At 43.4% G+C, this 18,415-nt stretch overlaps 1 protein-coding gene across 2 annotated transcripts in view; it reads left to right on the plus strand.

The window, feature by feature from the left end:
• The window catches only part of PLEKHM3 (pleckstrin homology domain containing M3), a 171,725-nt gene that overhangs the window by 55,128 nt on the left and 98,182 nt on the right, over window positions 1-18,415 (plus strand). For both annotated transcript variants that reach the window (XM_036022966.1, XM_028509277.2), the window contains exons 4-5: window positions 7,659-7,804; window positions 16,670-16,863. In XM_036022966.1, the coding sequence (XP_035878859.1) occupies window positions 7,659-7,804; window positions 16,670-16,863 (340 nt within the window). The remainder of the gene's footprint in view (window positions 1-7,658; window positions 7,805-16,669; window positions 16,864-18,415) is intronic.

Below are 18,415 nucleotides of genomic sequence, written 5' to 3' on the forward strand. Positions count from 1 at the left end.
TGGAGGGTGGTTGGAGGCTGGAAGGAGGAGGACTCCCTGGGTCTGTTCCTTCCAAATGCCGTTGAAGCAAGAGAACAGATTCAGGGAACCACTGGCATGCTGCCTTATATTTTCAGTCAGCAGTAATTACATGACATGTGATTTTCACTTCATTGCTTACTTAAATATAGTAACTCTATATTTAATATGACATACAAATCAAAGCTAACTTACCTATTCAAATATTCGTTGCAAAAAAAAATCCTTACTGCGACTTGTAGAATACTTCTAAATTTTAAACCAATTAGTATTCAGATTAGATTTTTAAAATTATCTTTCTTTGGTTGCCTTAGTCCTATAAGTATAATCAAGTAAGCCATGATTATAGTTCTTAGATAGCCTGTCTTGGACAGTTGAGATCTGTTGGTGCGAACCTCAGTCTGTCTCTGTTTCTCTAGATATCGTGTGGACTGAACACTCTTTGTGTCCCAGGGCAGAGCCAGGACTTGATGAGCATTGCGTTCGCCATGCTGCTGCGCTGAGATGGAAATCCCTTAGTTAGGCGCACCCATTTTGTCCAATAGGAGTTACTGACGTCTTAAAGGACAGGCCTGTCTTAGCAGCAGTCCAGTCTACAAGTGCCAGCCGAAGTTTTCCTACACGTGTCGGCCTCCACAGGGAGTTTCCGTCCAAGTGGTACTGATTTAGGTTTTTTTATAATCCTCACCCAAGAATATGTTTATTGATTTTAGAGAGAGAGTAAGGAGTGAGGGGGATAGAAGGAGAGACAGAGAACCATTGATCAGTTGCCTCTCTGCTACCGCTTATGCTCCCGGACCGGGGCTCAAACCTGCAACCTTTCAGTGTACAGGATGACGCTCCAACCAGCCGAGCCACTGAGCCGGGGTTTAGTTATGCTTTTTACCATGTGTCATCCGTTTGTGCAGCTCAACCTTTTGAACCAAAGTTTAAGTCAACAGTAACAATTTCTTTTTATAATCACTTGTTATAAAGTCCATTTATAAACAGACGAAATGAAACCCATCAGAAAAAAAAATACTATTTTCTGATGAAAAGAAATTAATTTCAGTGTAGTTTTGGAAAGAACCAGTCCATACATTTCAAGACTATGCGTTGCTTTATTGCACTTCACGATGTCGCACTTTTTAAAAATTGAAGGCAAGACCTTCCACCAGCAAAAAGATTACTCCTTACTTCATTGTGATGCTCTATTTATTGCATTGGTCTGTAACCAAACCCACGATATTTCCGAGGAATGCCTACATGTGTATTCCCTCCCAACCATGAATTTTTCATCCTCTGGGAAGAGAATTCACTATTACAAGACCTAAACCTTATGGAGAAAATGATTTTGAGATGTTGCAGTCTAAAGTGAGCCCATAAAGCACGCAAAGGGACTACTAGCAGTAAGTATGCACACTGCTGGGGTGGGCAAAAGTAGGCTTATAGTTGTGAGTCTGTGAGATGTATTGTTATTTATTATTGTATTATTTCCATATGGACAACTGTAAACTTACTTCTGCATCCCTGTATTCACATTAGCGTTCTGGGCGGTGCACAATGGACTTTCCTTCATTTCCCCTTTTGTTCGTTCAGTTTCGTTTGAGGTGCTCGTGGGCCCTGTTTGCCTTGCGACAGACAAAATGCACACTCAGAGGGATGTGCTTTCATGTGCCTGATTCTCCATCCGGACATTTCATGTCTTGATTGGTTTTCTAAGTAGGTGCCTCCTACTTGGTGGGTCACCACCTTGTCCCACAGACAGAATAACTTAGCCATTGAGATGGGAAAGTTTTAGATCACTTATAGCAGTCCCCCTTATCCATAGTTTTATATTCTGGGGTTTCCGTTATTCATGGTCAATCTTGGTCAGAAAATATTACATGGGAAATTTCAGAAATAAACAATCCATTAGTTTTAATTTGCACACCACTCCTGTCAGGGTAATGAAATTTCAGGCCGTCCTGCTCTGTCCCACTGGGGACACGAAGCATCCCTTTGTCCAGCGTGTCTTGCTGTGCACTCCACCCCCGCCCCCACTAGTCACATGCGCAGCCGTCTGGATCACGGATCCACTGGTGCGGTGTTGCAGCGCTTGTGTCCAAGTGATCCTGTGATTGTTCTCTTTTCTCATGAGGTATTGTTGTTCATCTCCTACTGCGCCTAATGTACGTATTAAACTTTATCATGGGTATGTATGTGTAGGAAAAACAGTGTGTGTGCGTATTTGTGTACGTGTGTGTATTTGAGTATACATATATGCACGCACACACAACACATACACACATATAGGGTTTGGTACTCTCTGCAGTTTCAGCATCCACTGAGGGTCTTGAATCACATCCCTCACAGATGGGGGGGGGGTCAGTGTACTTCTAAGTCAGTGGTTTTCAATGTCCCCCACCCTTGGCTCTTTTCCATTACCACTGCATAGAATTCCATAGCCTCGGCTCCACCTGTGTTAACTCGAGAACACACATGTGGTCAGTCTGATATGCCAGCTCTGTCCCTCCTCCAGTGGAGAATGCAAGTTGCACCCAGGTTGGCTTTGTCTCCACTTCCTTTAATGGGCACCAAAACTACCTTGCAAAAGATTGCTTCTGCCCTCTGTCTGCTAGTCCCATGCTTAGACACTGTGCAAGCTTTGTGCTGATGCCAGGCTCATTAAACAGAGTTTTTGGTTGTATACCCAATGTGACACCTTATTTTAAAAAGAACATGTTCAACACTTAACTACTTACTGAGCCAACAGTTACAGTCTGTAAGCTAGGAGAGCTAAGTTCTTTTTTATTTTTTCCTCTTAATTCCTGTACAATTAGCAAGCCATTGAACCCCTATTTCCATTTTTCATTTTGGCAATTCCAGTCAGTAAGGCATATGACCAAAGTCCAGGCCCGCAAGCCACACTTTGCACAATGCTTACAACAGCTCCCTGTCCCGGGCCAGGACACCGGACAGCATGGAGGAGAGAGGGGCAGGGCAGTCCCCCTCCCCTGCCCCTATGGCCACCTCCCCTTACCCTGTGGGTGTGCAGTAAAAGAGGGTATAAAACTTACCCATTTTATTTTTTCTATTTTAACAGAGCAGATGAGAATCTGTCCCCTCACTCTGAATCTCTTTGACTGTGTTTTATAGAGATACCTTCTCTTTTTTCTTTTTATTTACCCCTGTTCTCCTCGTAGGGCTTTTTACCTTCCAAATACAAACACTGGGTTTACATGACCAAACTGGGTAAAGTGGTAGCAGGGCTGCGCACACTCAGAAAGCATTGTGTGTGTTTTTCCCCAGTAACAGGGATTCACCTGGATCCAGCCACAGCCCTTGTTACTTCTCTCTTACACCCATGAATTCTCCAATTGCTGGTCCGGGGCCAGAGGGCGGAGCTGGTAGCCCTGAAGCAGAGAAAACGTGGTTGGCTCCTCCTCAGACCCCAGCTTCAGTAACAGCGCGTTGCAGCCAATTGAGCTAACTGGGTACACTTGTTAGAAGAAAGATTGTGCCTTTGTGGAGAATTATGCCAAAATTTCTGCTTCAACCCCCAGCAACAGATTCTTTGGGGTGTCTTAAAAGGCCATTTGGGAAATGGACTTACATGCAGCAAATAGAATTTCGGTTAAATGGTTACATTTGTTTCCCAAAGTGTATCAGAGGGAAGCCAAGCTCTTCAGAGAATGTGTTCATTAAAGATTTGAAGTGGGGTGGGAAGCAATAAAAAAAAAAAAGGCCAGTGGGTTCTCTTGTGAGATAGTTTTTTGTTCCTATGAATTGAATACACTCTCTGAAAAGTTTCAAAAAGGGACTGGGAAGAATGTATTTGCTTTGATCCAACATGTGGAGTGTTCTCTACTCCAAATGCCCTTTAATTTAGAAACATTGTTGAAAAGTCTATTGGAAGGTACATACAAATATAATATGTAAATAAGCTCTAATTAGTTATTTCAATTAATTATATTTTGTTTCTGCTTCGCAGCTCTATTTTTCTCCCCGTAACGTTGCTTGTCAGAGTCCAGCTTTGGCACCCTCCAAAAAAAAATGTGTTTTTCTAACATTAATTATTAAGAAAACACATTTTCCCCTCTCCTGAAAACTTTATAATGATAGTGAAATCTCAGATTGTGTATCTTTATAAGGAATTGTTTCAGACGTTTTTAGTCTATGATTTGCTAGTATAATATTAAAGAAGGAAATCTGGCAGTTAATTGAAAGAATGGGTGTTTCCTTCTTCAAATAAATGGTGTGTGTTGTTTTTATAAAGTGAATCTGCACCAGGCTACCAGCTAGCCTCTAATCTTCTTTCCCAACCATCCTGTGTTCTTATAATGATAAATATATTGGATTTGAAGATTAAAAGTTTTATTTCTTTGTAAGTCAAATAAGATTCTTCTCAGTGGGGACAATGAACGTTCTGGAAAAACACTGGCAAAAGGAACTCAGGTTGTTTCTACATAGTAAATTTTTGGAAATAGACAGAACCTGAACTGTTGATTTTGGCAGCCTAGAAAATAAACTATGTGACAAATTATGAGCTTTTCACTGAGCTCATGATTTGCACACCCTCTGCACTTTGCTTGCCTAGAAGTAGAAATGTAGAGCTTGGAGGGACTTTAGCAGTCACCTAGAAATCGGGGAGCAACGCCCAGCTTTTACACGCCTCAGTTCCTGGTGGTGGTTGGGTAGAAATGCCAGTTCCTAGGCCCTACCCCAGAGCTACAGAATCAGCGTCTCTGGGGTTGGGGGTCTACACTTTTCACAAACATCTCTACAAAATTCTCATGCTCACTGAATTTGGCAAACCACCAATGCAGGCTAACCCATTAATTCTGTGGTGAGGAAAGCAGGCCTAGAGAGTTGACGGGTCCGACTTAACTGTACCCGAGGCGAGAACAGGCTTCCTGACTCTCGGCTTGTGCTTTTCTACACACCTCGTATCCAACACAGCCCTGCACATGCAGGTAGGTTGACACCCACTTCTGTTATTAGGGGCGATTTCAGCACCCAGGGTAGGAGAGCATGGTTCTAAATAAGGTTGAAGGTAAAGACCCCAAACATGAGAGATCAGAGTTTTTGTGCTGGTGCTCCTGTCTACACACTGAGACCCGAGTGAACCTGAGCTGTGTTGTCTCAGCTTTTCCCTCTTTTATGAGCCTGGAGACCTGCAAACAGGCGAGGATGTTCAGCTCATTTGTTAGCTCATGTAGTTGAACCCCCAGAATGTTAGGCTTTGGACCTGTGTGCCTGGTTTGATATACACATATGTAGGCTATATGCTTTCTTAACATGCACACTTGTGTATTTTAATAGTACCTAGAAAATTATAATAAAGTCATTAAAAAGTATAGGCTGATATACCCAGTAATACCTACTGCAGCATATGTAAATATCCGGCAAATGCTTACTAACGTGTATTATATCCATTAAATAACCAAAAAGCTAAAATAACCTAAATGTACTTTGCAGTATTCGCCAGTGAGTTTCAACTATAAGAATGATTCTGAATTTGTACAAGATCACAGTTATTTTCTAAGTCATTAGGGAAGACTGAATTCTATCCATTGTCATTTCAGCATTGAGTCAATTTGACTGCCTGTTGATTTTTGGAAACTGCAATAGCCCAGTGTCTAGAATGTGTCAAGATCCACTCAACTCTTTTTCAACCTCCGTGTATGAATGCATGTGTAATGTGTAAATCTTAGCACAGACAACACATTTTCACAGGGAAATTAACAAATGTAGGCTGTTTCAAGAGGCAGTTGACCATGTTAGGAGGGTCAGCTCTAGAATAGCTATGGGAAATTAAAATCTCTTTATATGCACGTGGCTGGATGTGTGCTAAGTAAACTCAGTTTATCATCCCTTCAACATAAACATTTGTTGATGGTCTGCTATATGCAAAGCTTTGTGTGAAGTGCTGAGGATAAAAAACAGATCTGAGAAGATAATAGTGTGGTTCTGGCCGTACAAGCACATAAAAAGGCCTGCTCGTGTAAGGAGACACGTGCGGCATGCCAGACGGGCAGTGTGGTCGGTGAGTGCCGCAGAGAGTGCCCCGAGCTCGCGGCCCGGTGACTGGGACAGCGCCTCCTGCGTGTCCAGCAGGAGCAACGCGTGAGTTTGGTTCTTCCTTGCTTTCACACGTACCTCACTCCGCAGCCAGTCTGAAAAACAGGAACCTGCTAGGATTCTGTTGCTACTCAATAGTAAAGAAATAGCTCTTTTAGGAAGGAAGAGTATTGAGCTCCTGAAGCGTAATACCAACACATTTACTTTCTGTCTCTCAATACCTCCCATATTTAAAAACACTAGGATCTCATTCTCTTTGTGGTGGATGCACTGTGAAACTGCTCGATTACTCATGCCGTTTCATTTCTAATGAAAATGAAAGTTCTGTGAGCTTTGTGATCCTTTTATTAATGCAGTGCATGTGAATCAGTATCTTCTTAGGCTGGCAATTTGTTAAGTGTGTTTTAGCTCTTTCTAATGGAAATGGAGTACAACACTGATCATTATATCATCATCATTATTAATAGTAGCACTAATTTATTTTGTATCCATATCACAAAATAGGCTTAATATGAGATTTTTTTGATAAATGTACTTCTTAGCACCCAGCCATGAAATGGGCCATATGGAAGGATTTCTAAAATGAAAGTTATAAATCAAAAGTGTCAGGAAAGTGCTGCTGTTTATGTAATCGTGATTACCACCTGTCTGGATTTTGTCCGTTGGATTGATTGTGACAGAGTTCTCTACTCATCAGTAGAAGGTAGCCCCTCCATCTAAAGAAAACTAGTGTCTTCTTGGTGGCAGAGCTGTGAGCATCACCAGGTTCCCTGACAGTACCAGGACAGCGCTCACAGACCATGGACTTCCTTGGTCACAAAGAGGGCCTTCGCAAGGACCTGTAGGCAACCAGTGACTTTGAGTAGTTGGCAGGATTCAGCAAAGCCGAGATCAGAGAAGAGGGCCTTGTGTAAGGAGAAACAATATGTACCAAGATATGGAGGGTGGAGTGAGCACACTGTGTTTATTCGGGAAACGGTGTGGAGAGTTCTCTGACTGGAATAAAGAGGTTACATTCCCAGCGGAGAGTGGTAGGAATGGGTCGTCAGAAAGGGGAGATGAGGGCCAATCAGAGGACACGCTTCTTTCATTGACTTTGGAAGCAAAGCTACATACCAGTTTTCAGGGTTCTTTGAGAGTCAGACAAGCTCAGAGCCAAGTCCAGCTCTGCCCCCTGTTGACTGGGTAACCTCAAGACGAAACACCTAACCTGGCTACAACCTTGGTCTACTCACCTGGGACACAGAGCTGGTAACATCTCTCCCACAGAGATGTGTGGCTCACGCGACGTCCGCTATGAGAAGCCCCAACAGAGTGCCTTGTGGACGTAGAGTGTCTGAGGGGGGATGCGAGGAGACAAAAGTGGGCTTGTGGGGAGACCGATCGGTGGCAGCTGCGTGCTGAAGAGCCTGAGGCAGGAGAGGCCAGAAACGGGACCGATGGAAGCTGCTGGGTGAGGAAGGAGGACACGCTTATCTATACGTGGATTCTCTGCAATTTCTTTCCCATTGCGGAACTTTGTTTAAACTGAGGGTTGTATAGTCTAGTCCTGTGCTGTACAGTACAATGATCACAGACTTCTGTGTTTGCTTGAACAGGATGCCAGCGATCCATAGGCCTTTCCAACGGGAAGGCCAAGGTGTGCAACTACAGCGGCTGGTATTACTGCAGCAGCTGCCACGTGGACGACAGCTTCCTCATCCCGGCACGCATAGTCCACAACTGGGACACTTCAAAATACAAGGTAGGTAGGCCGGAAGCCGGGTTCCCTTCCTAACGGCAGTCTGTTCACATGTCGTCCCGTGCGTAAGAATGTGAGGCACACTTGACTAGGTAGTCTCACAAAAGCCGTAAGATCTTTTCCCACTTTCTACTGTGTTGCATCATCTCCCTCCTTTCTGTGGTTGGAGCTGCCAGGACTCGTGTGCCGATGATTCCCGCTTTTCTCTCCAGCTTCAGTTTTGCTCCTGAAAGTGAGATCTGTGGAATTAATTGCCTAATGGGCATCTCAACTTTAGGTTTCAGCCTAGTTGTCTTCGAGATCTGTGGACTGATTAGCTACATTGTACAGCATCTCCACTCTTGCAGAAACCAGGAACCAGACGTTGGCAAGGTGAGGAATCTAACCCTGTGCTGGAGTGGTACTTCAGGCTTAGGGTTCTTTTTGGTCCTGTGCCTGCCACACAGTAGAGAACTTTGTTACCTGATCTGACTGGAGCTCTTCTGATCCTTCTGCCTGAATATTGTCACATCCGTTTTTGAATGACCCTTCCATGCAGGTACTATGAACAAAAACAGGCTGTCTAATTGGTTTTTTCACCTCCTCGCTACTAGATGTCTGACACTTGTTTTCACTGTAGCTATATCACCTGGGAGCAAAGTAGGTGGAAAGGGGACTACAGCTGTGACCCACCTGTAATCTCTGAAGTCGTAAACGAACACGGAAATTGTGAGTGATCAGTTGGCTTACGTCCCTGGGCAATGCCGTCTCCTTTCCTCCTCAATACCCATCCACATCTTCACTGTCTTCACGATGCCTCATCCTAATCCTTGGTTTACAACCTTGCCTCCTTCAGGAGAAAACTGAAGCTGTGAGATATGAATATGAATACCTACACGTCCTGTGGGTGCTCAACCTCAGTACGCCCCAAGTGGGCTTTCTCACCCTCACCTAATGCCGCCCCCCACCCCCCCCCGCCCCAAGTGCACATGGCTCCACCATTCAGCACTGCCGGGCCTGGGAGAACCCCTGGTCTGCCTAATCAGCTAGCAGAACTCAACCACAGAACTTGAGCTCATGCTGTGGTTGAGGTCATGCTGTGCACTGTACCCACGGCTCTAGCACATGAACTTGAACCCTCAGCATCACTCATGTGGAGGAACTCAGTAGCTTCCTACCTGTGCTTCCTGCCTTCAAGTCTTGCCCTAGCAATATTCCAAAAATGTTGTAATTTGCACCAACAGTATTTCAAAGAAGTTCTAATTTGCCCCCAAAAAATTTGTTCAAAAAAGTCCCAAACTCACCTTGGGTAAATTTCATTCCCTCCTCAGTCTCAGTTTCTTCACATTCAAAGTGAAGATAATAATAGTACCTGTTTCATAAGGTTGCTCTTTGCCTAAATAAATGACTGACAGAAAACACTTAATGCAGTGCATGGTATATAGTAAGTGCTCAGTTAATGCCAGCTTTTACCCTGTTTGTACCTAAGGTAAACACAAATCTCTTAGCTTGGTATAAAGATCTTTGTGCTCTTTAGTCCCTGCCTTTCAAGCCCCTTCATCCACCAGGTCCCCGCCCCCATGAGTCTCCTCAGTAAGGGCACACTCCTCCTCTTCCCTGTCCTGCCACGCCATTTCACACCTTTCTTCCTCTTGCCCTTGTTCTGAATGGCACATCCTAAACCCAGCTGAAACTTCATTTCCTCTCCTGATTCTTTCCTTCCCCTCTGCCACGCAGAGTTATCATCCTCTCCTCTGCATCTTGTACTTGACACTCTGAATAAGGCTATAAATATATTTGCCATGTGTGTATTAGATAAAAACGTATTTAGAGGGAAAGAACACCAGTTGGATTTGGCTTAGACAGTTTAGATTAATCTGCTTGGAGCGGGGCTTTGACAGCTATGAGAGGTGTGTAAGAGCGTGTGAGTGAGGCAGTCCCAGCCCCGTAATCATTGAGGGCTTAGGCTGGTGGCACCTGCCAGCAGTATATATGCCAATCAGGGGAGCTAAAGCAGAAAAGGTGCCACTGAGTGAGGGAAATGAGAAACTGGGGCACAGTGTATGAAGACGTGAAACGAAGGAAGCAATCGGGTCTGTCCGCAGTGAGCTGTAGAGGCCACCCCCACCGTCCACCGTCAGTTTAGCCATCACTGACACAGGGGTCTTTTACATGGCAGGCACTTTGCCATGGCGGTCATTCCGATGGCAGGGTCTGATTCTGAGAGGATAGTAACTAATGGGAGATATCGGGTGCCCCCACTTCATCTGGGTTGCACGTGAGGAAAATCTCCTTTGTCAGACCACTCCTTCTCGGGATGTCAGCAGACGAGAGCAGATTTTAAAGCAAAAACAGAGCCGGTCGATTTTATCTGGACCATCTCTCACGGGCATTAGGTAACTGCAGTATATTCCATTTAGTGCAGTGTCTGTCTGTCTTTGCTCAAACACAGGATTTAACTTAATGTTCCTAATTGTGAGGATCAATTCAGACCTATCAGTTTCCCAAACCAGACATCTTTCCGTGAGATCTGCCTGCTGTCCCTAATAGCAAGTACGTGACTGGCTTGCCTATCCATTTAAAAGAGTGAAAAAATGGTTTCGCAGAGCAGGATGAAATCTGTCATCTTAAGCGTTTCCTTGTCTGTCCTCTGGGGTAATAATAATCCTAATTATTTTTAAAGCAGGATTTCATCTATTTTCCGGTGTACATCCTGCAAATTGAATTGAGCTCCAGGATTACCCAGCAGCTAAACCCTATCCTCAAATTCTATAGCCATTTTCTAATGAAATTCTCTTTGACAATAAGATACCCCCCCACACACCATCATTCAAAAATACCAAGCATGACAAGGAGGTAGTGAGAAATTCAGACTTAGCCTCAACTCTCCCTAATAGTGCCCCTCCATTGTGCTTTTAAAAAATATTTTTGTATCCTAGCCTGAATATTCACATTCCACTTAGCTAGGGGTTTTCCATGTTACATAAACCATTTCCTGTCTCTATTATCTTGAGAGGCATTCGAGGCAGACGCCGTTGCCCTTGCAGAGCTGGAGAGCCGTTCGCTGAGGGGGAAAACCACTTGTTCAGAGCCATTTGGAGATTTTGAGAACAAATTGTAATTAAACTTAAGATCTCCTGATTCCTCCTCCATTAGCCCACAGTGCCTGTTTTAACAGGACCAAGAAGTATTGTGGTTGGGATTGATTTCATTAAGGCTTTCGCCACGGCCTTTCAGAGATGGGAAAAAATGCTGGAAGAAAACCTTATGCCAAAGCAATAAGTGGTTATTTGACTGTGGTAAGATAATGGGTGATCATTTTTTTTTCCTTTTTCAATTTTTATTCTCCAAATTTTCAGTAATGTAATACTATTTTTATTATTTTATAAATTTTAACTGTCACCTAGCTCCATATATTCTGTTTAAGAAAATATATATTAGAAATTACTGTTTTTCAATGCCTCAGAATTACGATTACAGTCGTTCTGTCCTGTGATGGAAAACTTCAACGTGCATGAGTGAGGTGTGAGAGGCTGTTTTGCCGTCAAGACGTTGCCTTGTGCTGGTATACTTTTATTCTTCTATTTTGACTATACTTCCAGAAGTTTCAAGATTCAGAAAGTACAAAGAGCATATACACATAGACAATCTCCCTCTCACCTCTTTCCCCTGCCCACTCTGTTCTTCCTCCCTCGGGCAAGCGGATCACACATGTCTGATTGTTACGTAGATGTGGCAACAGGCGATGCAGCGTACGGGCTCCTCTTGGAGAGCTTCCATTTAGAGCATCGGACTCCTCCTTGGGCTTTTTAGAAAGATATACAGCCACTCCAAATTCCATCATGAATTTTACACATGCAAACACACCAGTGTATCCAGCCTGACCTCTGGAGGGGGTTCTGATGGACATTAAGGTTTTCCCAGTCTTTTGCTCTTATAGACAGTGATTCAGTAAGTAGATTTATACATCACTTTGAATATAAGTTCTCTCATTTCCGAGTGAGGCACCCTGCAGATAATTTTCGAGATGCAGGCACCTCTACATAGAGGGATGTTGCCCAACTGCCCGCAGTCGGGCTTGCACGCTGTCCTTTTCCCCATGTGTCCTTGCAGGTGCCTTTCCTCCTCTGTACCAGGCCATCAGCTGTCACACCTGTTGTCACTGTGCTGCCTCTAGAGTCCTTTCCCTTTTCTACTTTGTTACCTCTGAATGAGTTGTGAGCTTAGAAACAAATAATCGAGCTGTGAGGAGTGTGTTTAAGGTAATGGTGTGTGGTTCGGAGTCATAGCTGGAGTATTGTGGAGTTCTCGTCTATTTGCTCAACAAGCATTTATTGAACACAGACTCTGCTCAGCATTCCAGGCATTGGAGCACAGTGTCTGCCTCGAGCATTTCTCCTGAGGGAGAGAGACAGCAAACGAATACACAACTAAGAGACTTCTAGATCAATGAAGTGTGACTGGACTTTAGTGTTTGTTTTAGAGTTAAAATCAAGTGGGAACCTGCATGCCAGTGTATCGCCTAGTTATATTAGGTTAGTCTGTAGCCCACTAGCTTGCTGTTTGTCTGGGGGAGGGGGAGGATAGGGATCACCTCTTTTAAAGAGTGAAGAGGAGATAGTTTATGGTAGAGTTATGGAAAAATAAAAAACTGTGAATGTAAACAGTACTAAAAAACACAGAGTATCCAGAGATCAAAGTTTTCGTTCTAAATCTGCCACAATAAGTCACCTAAGCTTTCTGGACTCAATTTTCTTTTTTAGATCAGGTCAGCATTTCTCAAAGTGTGGTCCGTGGAACATTAACAAGCTGCATGCATGTTAACAGTCGTTACTCAGAAAGGGGGTCCCACAATTGGGCCACAGGGAGGTCAGCTTCATAGTCTGAACAGGGCCCCTCCAGAACACAGTCCCGGGAGTGCACAGCTTGGTGAGAGGATGAACCGAGTTAGACAAAGACGCCCCTTCCTCCCGTTGGTAGTGGAGCCCAGGCTGGATTTCTCCTCCCTCCATGCCCCCCGCCCCCATGCAGCCTGTACCACAGTACACAGCGGCCTTGCCTGTAGTCAGGTAGGTTTGGGAAGTGGCTGGGGGGAGCGGCTTTTCTCTAATACACGATGTCCCAGGGCTTTAACATGCCAGCTTGCTGCACTTGAGTCATCCAGAGAAAAATGTGACGTGTGGCATATTTTTTAGGGGACCCCAGAACTTCTTTTTTGCAGGATTAGTATTCCTTGGAACACAGGCTGAGAAAAACTGAACTAGATCAACTGTACCAATCCTTGCTATCCTAAGATTGTGTTCTTATCTGTTTTATTCTGATACATTTTCCTCCTTTAACAAAAACTGAAGTCCTCACTGCTGCCACCACCACCACATCGTCTCCAACTTGCTGTCTGTGGTTAAACATTCCCTTCGCCCCATCGCATTAGTACCCAGGGCTCTTTTTGTGGGGGAACGTAGTAGGGCGCTCTTCTACACCCTCCCTCTCAGAAGCGTGTGAACCTGAACACCACTGGAGCCTTCTGTTTTTAAGGGGTAGCTGTCGCCAGAATAATAATTCTATGTACGAAGGATGCTTAATGTTCAAATTAAATGGTGTGTGTTTATTTATGAATACATATGTGTATGTAGCAGGTTTGGTCATTCTTAATTTCGAGCTAATTATGGCCTCGTGGTGCTGCTTGCTGCAGTGCCTTAGGGGTGTGGGGTGGGGAGGACACCTGTCGCCCCCGGGGGCGTCCTCCCCCTGCGCTGGCTCAGCTCACGGAGACGCAGGGCTGTGAAGGCAGGACCAGTTCACAAACTGCAACGCAGTCACAGGTTTGAGTTCTTACAGCTCAGACTATTCTGTTACAAGGTAGAAGAGCAATGGATAGAATTTCATTTATATTAATAATAATAAGCATTAGGCATTATCTAGTAAAATACTAATAGGTCAATAGGTAAGTGAACTATGTTGACCCTGTAAACATCTTTTATAGAGAAAGAGTATTGGGCTCGCCCATCCGCACCTGTGGGCTGAGATTTCACATGCGTAGAAGCAGCGCCCCGGCCCTGTACGTTTTCCATGCGTTTGGTCGGCAGGAAGCGGGACAGTAGCTCTCAGCTCTTAGGTGAAATATAGTCAGCATTTACATATAACTCACATAATATTTATGTTAACTAGAACGAACGTACTGTCATATAAACTTTATCACCTAAGAATGTCATTGGCTTCCTTCCCTGAGTGACTATATAGAATTCGAAACATTTTCTTTTTAAAAAAGCTGTTAGATGATGGTTGAGTTTGAAAGTGGAATCCTCATACCAGTGTGGAGAGCCATTGGAACTTAGGGGGGCAAGTGCTCTATTTGGCAAAAAATGGCATTTCACGCCAACTTTTGAGCTCTCGAAAGCATTTCCTCACCGGCAAATGACTCACTCTCAAAAAGAAGCACGTGCTCAGCCTCGCTGCCCCAGGTGCTCCGTGGGGCGGGGACTGGCTCCCCTCCTCGGGCAGCCTCGGCCACAATGCGCTCTGTATTCTTAACCTAGTTAACAACCTCGTGAAGCAGCGCCTCAGACCTTATTGAAACTAGCTCTGTTTTTGTTTTTAGCAATTTCGGTTTATGAATGCTGATGTCAGTAGCTGCTGTCCCATTTGTCTTACTGCTTTTACTGTCTCTGTAAAAGACTGGTTTTTTTTCCCTCCCTTTCGGGCTTAAGTGCCACCTGAAGAGAGAAGCCTTTTAAGGCCTGGAAGACTGGCCAGTGCCCTTTGTCCTCCTGTTCACCTACTAAAAGGTAGCATTGTTAACCTAACGCAGCAGGGCCCTGACTCAGTGTAAACACTGCTCAATAGAGCCAGAACGACTAATTGAATTGTACAATACATCATTTTTCAGCAACAGTTTCAAGTGGATTGTACTTCATTTTCCAGAACACCATTTGCTTTTTTTCCTCGTTTAAGATATTTAAATATGGCAAAGTATGGCAAATATTTAACCATGATTAAAAAAATGTGTTTGAACCCGGTTCTGCCTTTCCCCACTGAACTGCGAGCTGTGTGAGGACAGGGCCATACCTGTTTCATCCCCTACCGCGTGCCTGATGAGCATCAGGCACGGTGTCTGGCATGTGCCCACGGCTCTGTGCCTCGGAGTGTGGCGTTATTTAGCTCTGCCAATTGTTGTTTCCAGCCTAGTAACATAGTCGAAGGTTTTGGCTGACTCTAGGTGCTTGTTTGTGGGCTGGAGTTACAGAGACTGTAAACTTCATTAACCTTAACCCCATAACTCTGCAGGACCCCAGAGGATTACACAATACAGCAGCTCCCTCAGAATAATTGCTTTTAAGGAAAAAAGTGATACTTTTATTAGAAAAAAGAGTTGATGCATATGTTGCATCTCTGTAAGGAGCAAACTTTTATATGAGCTTTACAATAAAAGATAGTATTGAATTTCATAAACATGTTTTCAATCAATATATAGTAGCCATACATTTAGTTATCTTGGGTTTTCATGGCTGTGTCTGCTTATTGTACTCTCCTGTGTCACATCCCTACCCACCAAGGGAACTTCTACTTCTCTTTCCAGGCCTGGAGCCAATGTCACCTGCTCTGCCAGGCCTGCCCTAGCTCCTGGCTGCCTTCTGCCAGAATAATTATTTCTCCTCACTTTAAGCTACCAATGGGCCTCATCCGTATTTCTTTGGTGGAAGATGACAGGCTATGTGCTACCCATATATTTTGTTTTAAATATTTGTCTGTTGTACTAAACAGTGAATCCCTTGAAGGTAGGGACTGTATCCTATTTAACTTCATTAATAAGCTTCTAGCCTAGAGTGTGAAACACAGTGCATTTTCCATTTTCTTCTTAATAAGTGAAGTTGTTTGTTTTGTGATGAATTCCAGCCTCATTCCCAGTACATGAGAGATTTTGCTGGAAACTTGAAGGGATTTCACCTTCCATAAATAGAACCTGAGCCAACTCTGTGTATCACTAGTGAATCCATGTCTCAGTGAATTGGAATGTACAGATTCCCACAGATTATCTGTGTGTTATGCATTATTTAAGCAACTCCCTGTCTCTTGGATGCATTATGTTTCTACCCTTTATTTCTACTGATGACAGAGACATTTTACAACCAACTTTCATCATTTACTACCAGAGGTGGAGATAGACTTGGATGAATACGTTGGCCAGAGTTAGCCCAAATTCAAAGTTGTTCTAATCAGAAAGACTCCTTTCTGCTCACTAAAGTGTGTGTTTGAGCCTGCACTGCACTGAAACTATTCTGCATATATTTTCTTCTTTTTTTGAAATATTCTTTTATTCCTTTTGAATTTTATAATGTATATATGGTTTACCTATTTTTTGAAAGTGGCTACTTATAAAAAGCATTATAGGATATACATAGATATAAATGCATATACATGTATGTATTTTTAAAATTACAGAGTCTTAATTCCTTTTTTATTTTTTTTTTTACTTTTTATTTTGAAATAATTAAACAGTCACAGAAAGTTGCCTAGGTAGTACAGAGTTGTCCTGTATCCCTTTCACCTAGTTATCCCCATTGGTTACATCTTAAATAACTAAAGCATAATATTGTAAAAAAACAGAAAATTGACATTAGTATAGTAGGGCTGTGTAATCCTGTGTCATTTTATCACATGTGTAGATTCATGCAATCATGTAATCCTGAAACAGAATTAGTGAGTTCCTTTCAATGCCAAGGTTACTTTTACCAGTTGAGTTTCTAGAAGAGAGAAAGAGAAGCCAAAACTTATACTTAGTTAAATGGGCTTTTTCATTTGGCTGTGATACTAAAGCTGTGGCTCTTAGTCTGAGGAGGTACGGGAGGCTGGATGGCACACCAGAACTGACTGAGGACGTTTACTCCGTAGGTGTCTAAGCAGGCCAAAGAGTTTCTGGAGTACGTGTACGAAGAGCCCCTGATCGACATCCAGCAGGAGAACCCCATGCTGTACCTACACGCAGAGCCCCTGGCCGCCGTGGTGCGGCTGCGGCAGCGGCTGAAATCTCTGCGAGCCTATTTGTTCAGCTGCCGGGCAGCCGTGGCTGAGGATCTGCGCCGCAGGTAAGAGTCATAAATGTCAGATGGCTCCAGTTTGTTTTTCTTTCCTGCCCTGGGAGGGTGGTTAGACGATCTCCAAGAGCCTTGCCAATGCAGACCGTCTCAAATTCTGTGGTTCTCCCTCTGGGCTCATCTTTGACATTTCCTCCAAGGTCCTCTATCAGGTTGAGCCAAGCAAAATGAAAACAATATCTCAGCATCAGTGCAGGCTGTTAACCCAACGATCGAGTTCCCAGGGTGGTGATGACTCCTCTTACCGAGAGGGGAACTTGAAATGATGACTGTGGCAGTGTCTTCATGGACCACTTCTGCGGTGTCTTACACTTTTCCCCATTTCAGTTCCTATTTATCACCAGTAAAACCGAGCATGTTTGAAATATTTCATAACTTAAAAACATTTCTCAGTGGGATGTAAGTAGGTGGTTATTCAACTCCTATTTTCCATAGAGAAAGACGCTTGGTAAGCGATGCAGGCGGGAGAGCTGGGATTGAAATGCACAGGCCCAGGCACTTTCTTACGGCTCTGTTGTCTCAGAGCTCACAGAACGCACAAGTCCACACCAGCTCAGGTCCTCAACATCGAATTGAAGTGAAATGTGACTGCTCTCATCAAATTCCTTCTTTTACAGTTAGATTTTATTGGCATTTAAATTCTCACTCTTGGCATATACAGACTAGCTTATACTTGACATAATTGTTGATGGTGTTCATAAGTCTCTAAAAATACCTTCTAATTTTTTCTGTTTTAATAGAAATGACCAAAAGCATACATTAGTCATGGATTTTGGAGGTACACCTACGTGCGTAAGAACCTTTGGAAAGTATTACAAGTGATAGTTTGCTCTTCAAGATCCAATTAGATCCCAAGACGTTGACATAACCTCAGGCATCTGAAGAAGACATTTTAAAAAGAATTAAATGTAGGTAGTGAAGAATACATAATATCTAGACAAGCTCTCATAAAATAATAATGAAAAGGCAGCTGCCATAAAGTGAAATACTTCTCAGAGGTAGTCATTCTATTACCTAGTTTTGTGTTTTTTTTAGAAAGCACTAGAAAGTGGTCAGGATTTATTCTTATAAAGTCTAGGCAAATCTTAATTTAAAAATATCAGGGCTTTCCCTGAAGGGCAATAGAATTATGTCTCAAACTAATTTACCAACCAAGACTTTTAACATTCAAAGTATGTTTGTTCTATTATTTTTAGTACCTTTTGGCTTCCCTCAAAGCTGGCTTTTCTTGTGCCTGTCTGTTTAGACAATATTAAAATCTGCACATGGGAATTACGTTAGATGCTTTTCTGATATCATGTTTTACTTTGGTTGAGGATGCCACACAGGGCACACATTTAGAAATTAAACAGGAGGTCCTGCCTTCCTATGGATGACTAGGAGTACCTATGCTGTTCCAACAGCCTGTGGCTCACTACCATGGACTGTGCCTATGGCCAGACCACCAGGAAAGGAATGGGAGTTGTAGAAAGAAGGCGCTCCCAAGGCTGTACTCCCCAGAATGAAGACAGTATTTTTTTTCTTTCCCTCGATTTTTCTTCTC

This window comes from Phyllostomus discolor, chromosome 4 (genome assembly GCF_004126475.2).
Source record: "Phyllostomus discolor isolate MPI-MPIP mPhyDis1 chromosome 4, mPhyDis1.pri.v3, whole genome shotgun sequence".
Classification (NCBI taxonomy): Eukaryota; Metazoa; Chordata; class Mammalia; order Chiroptera; family Phyllostomidae; genus Phyllostomus; species Phyllostomus discolor.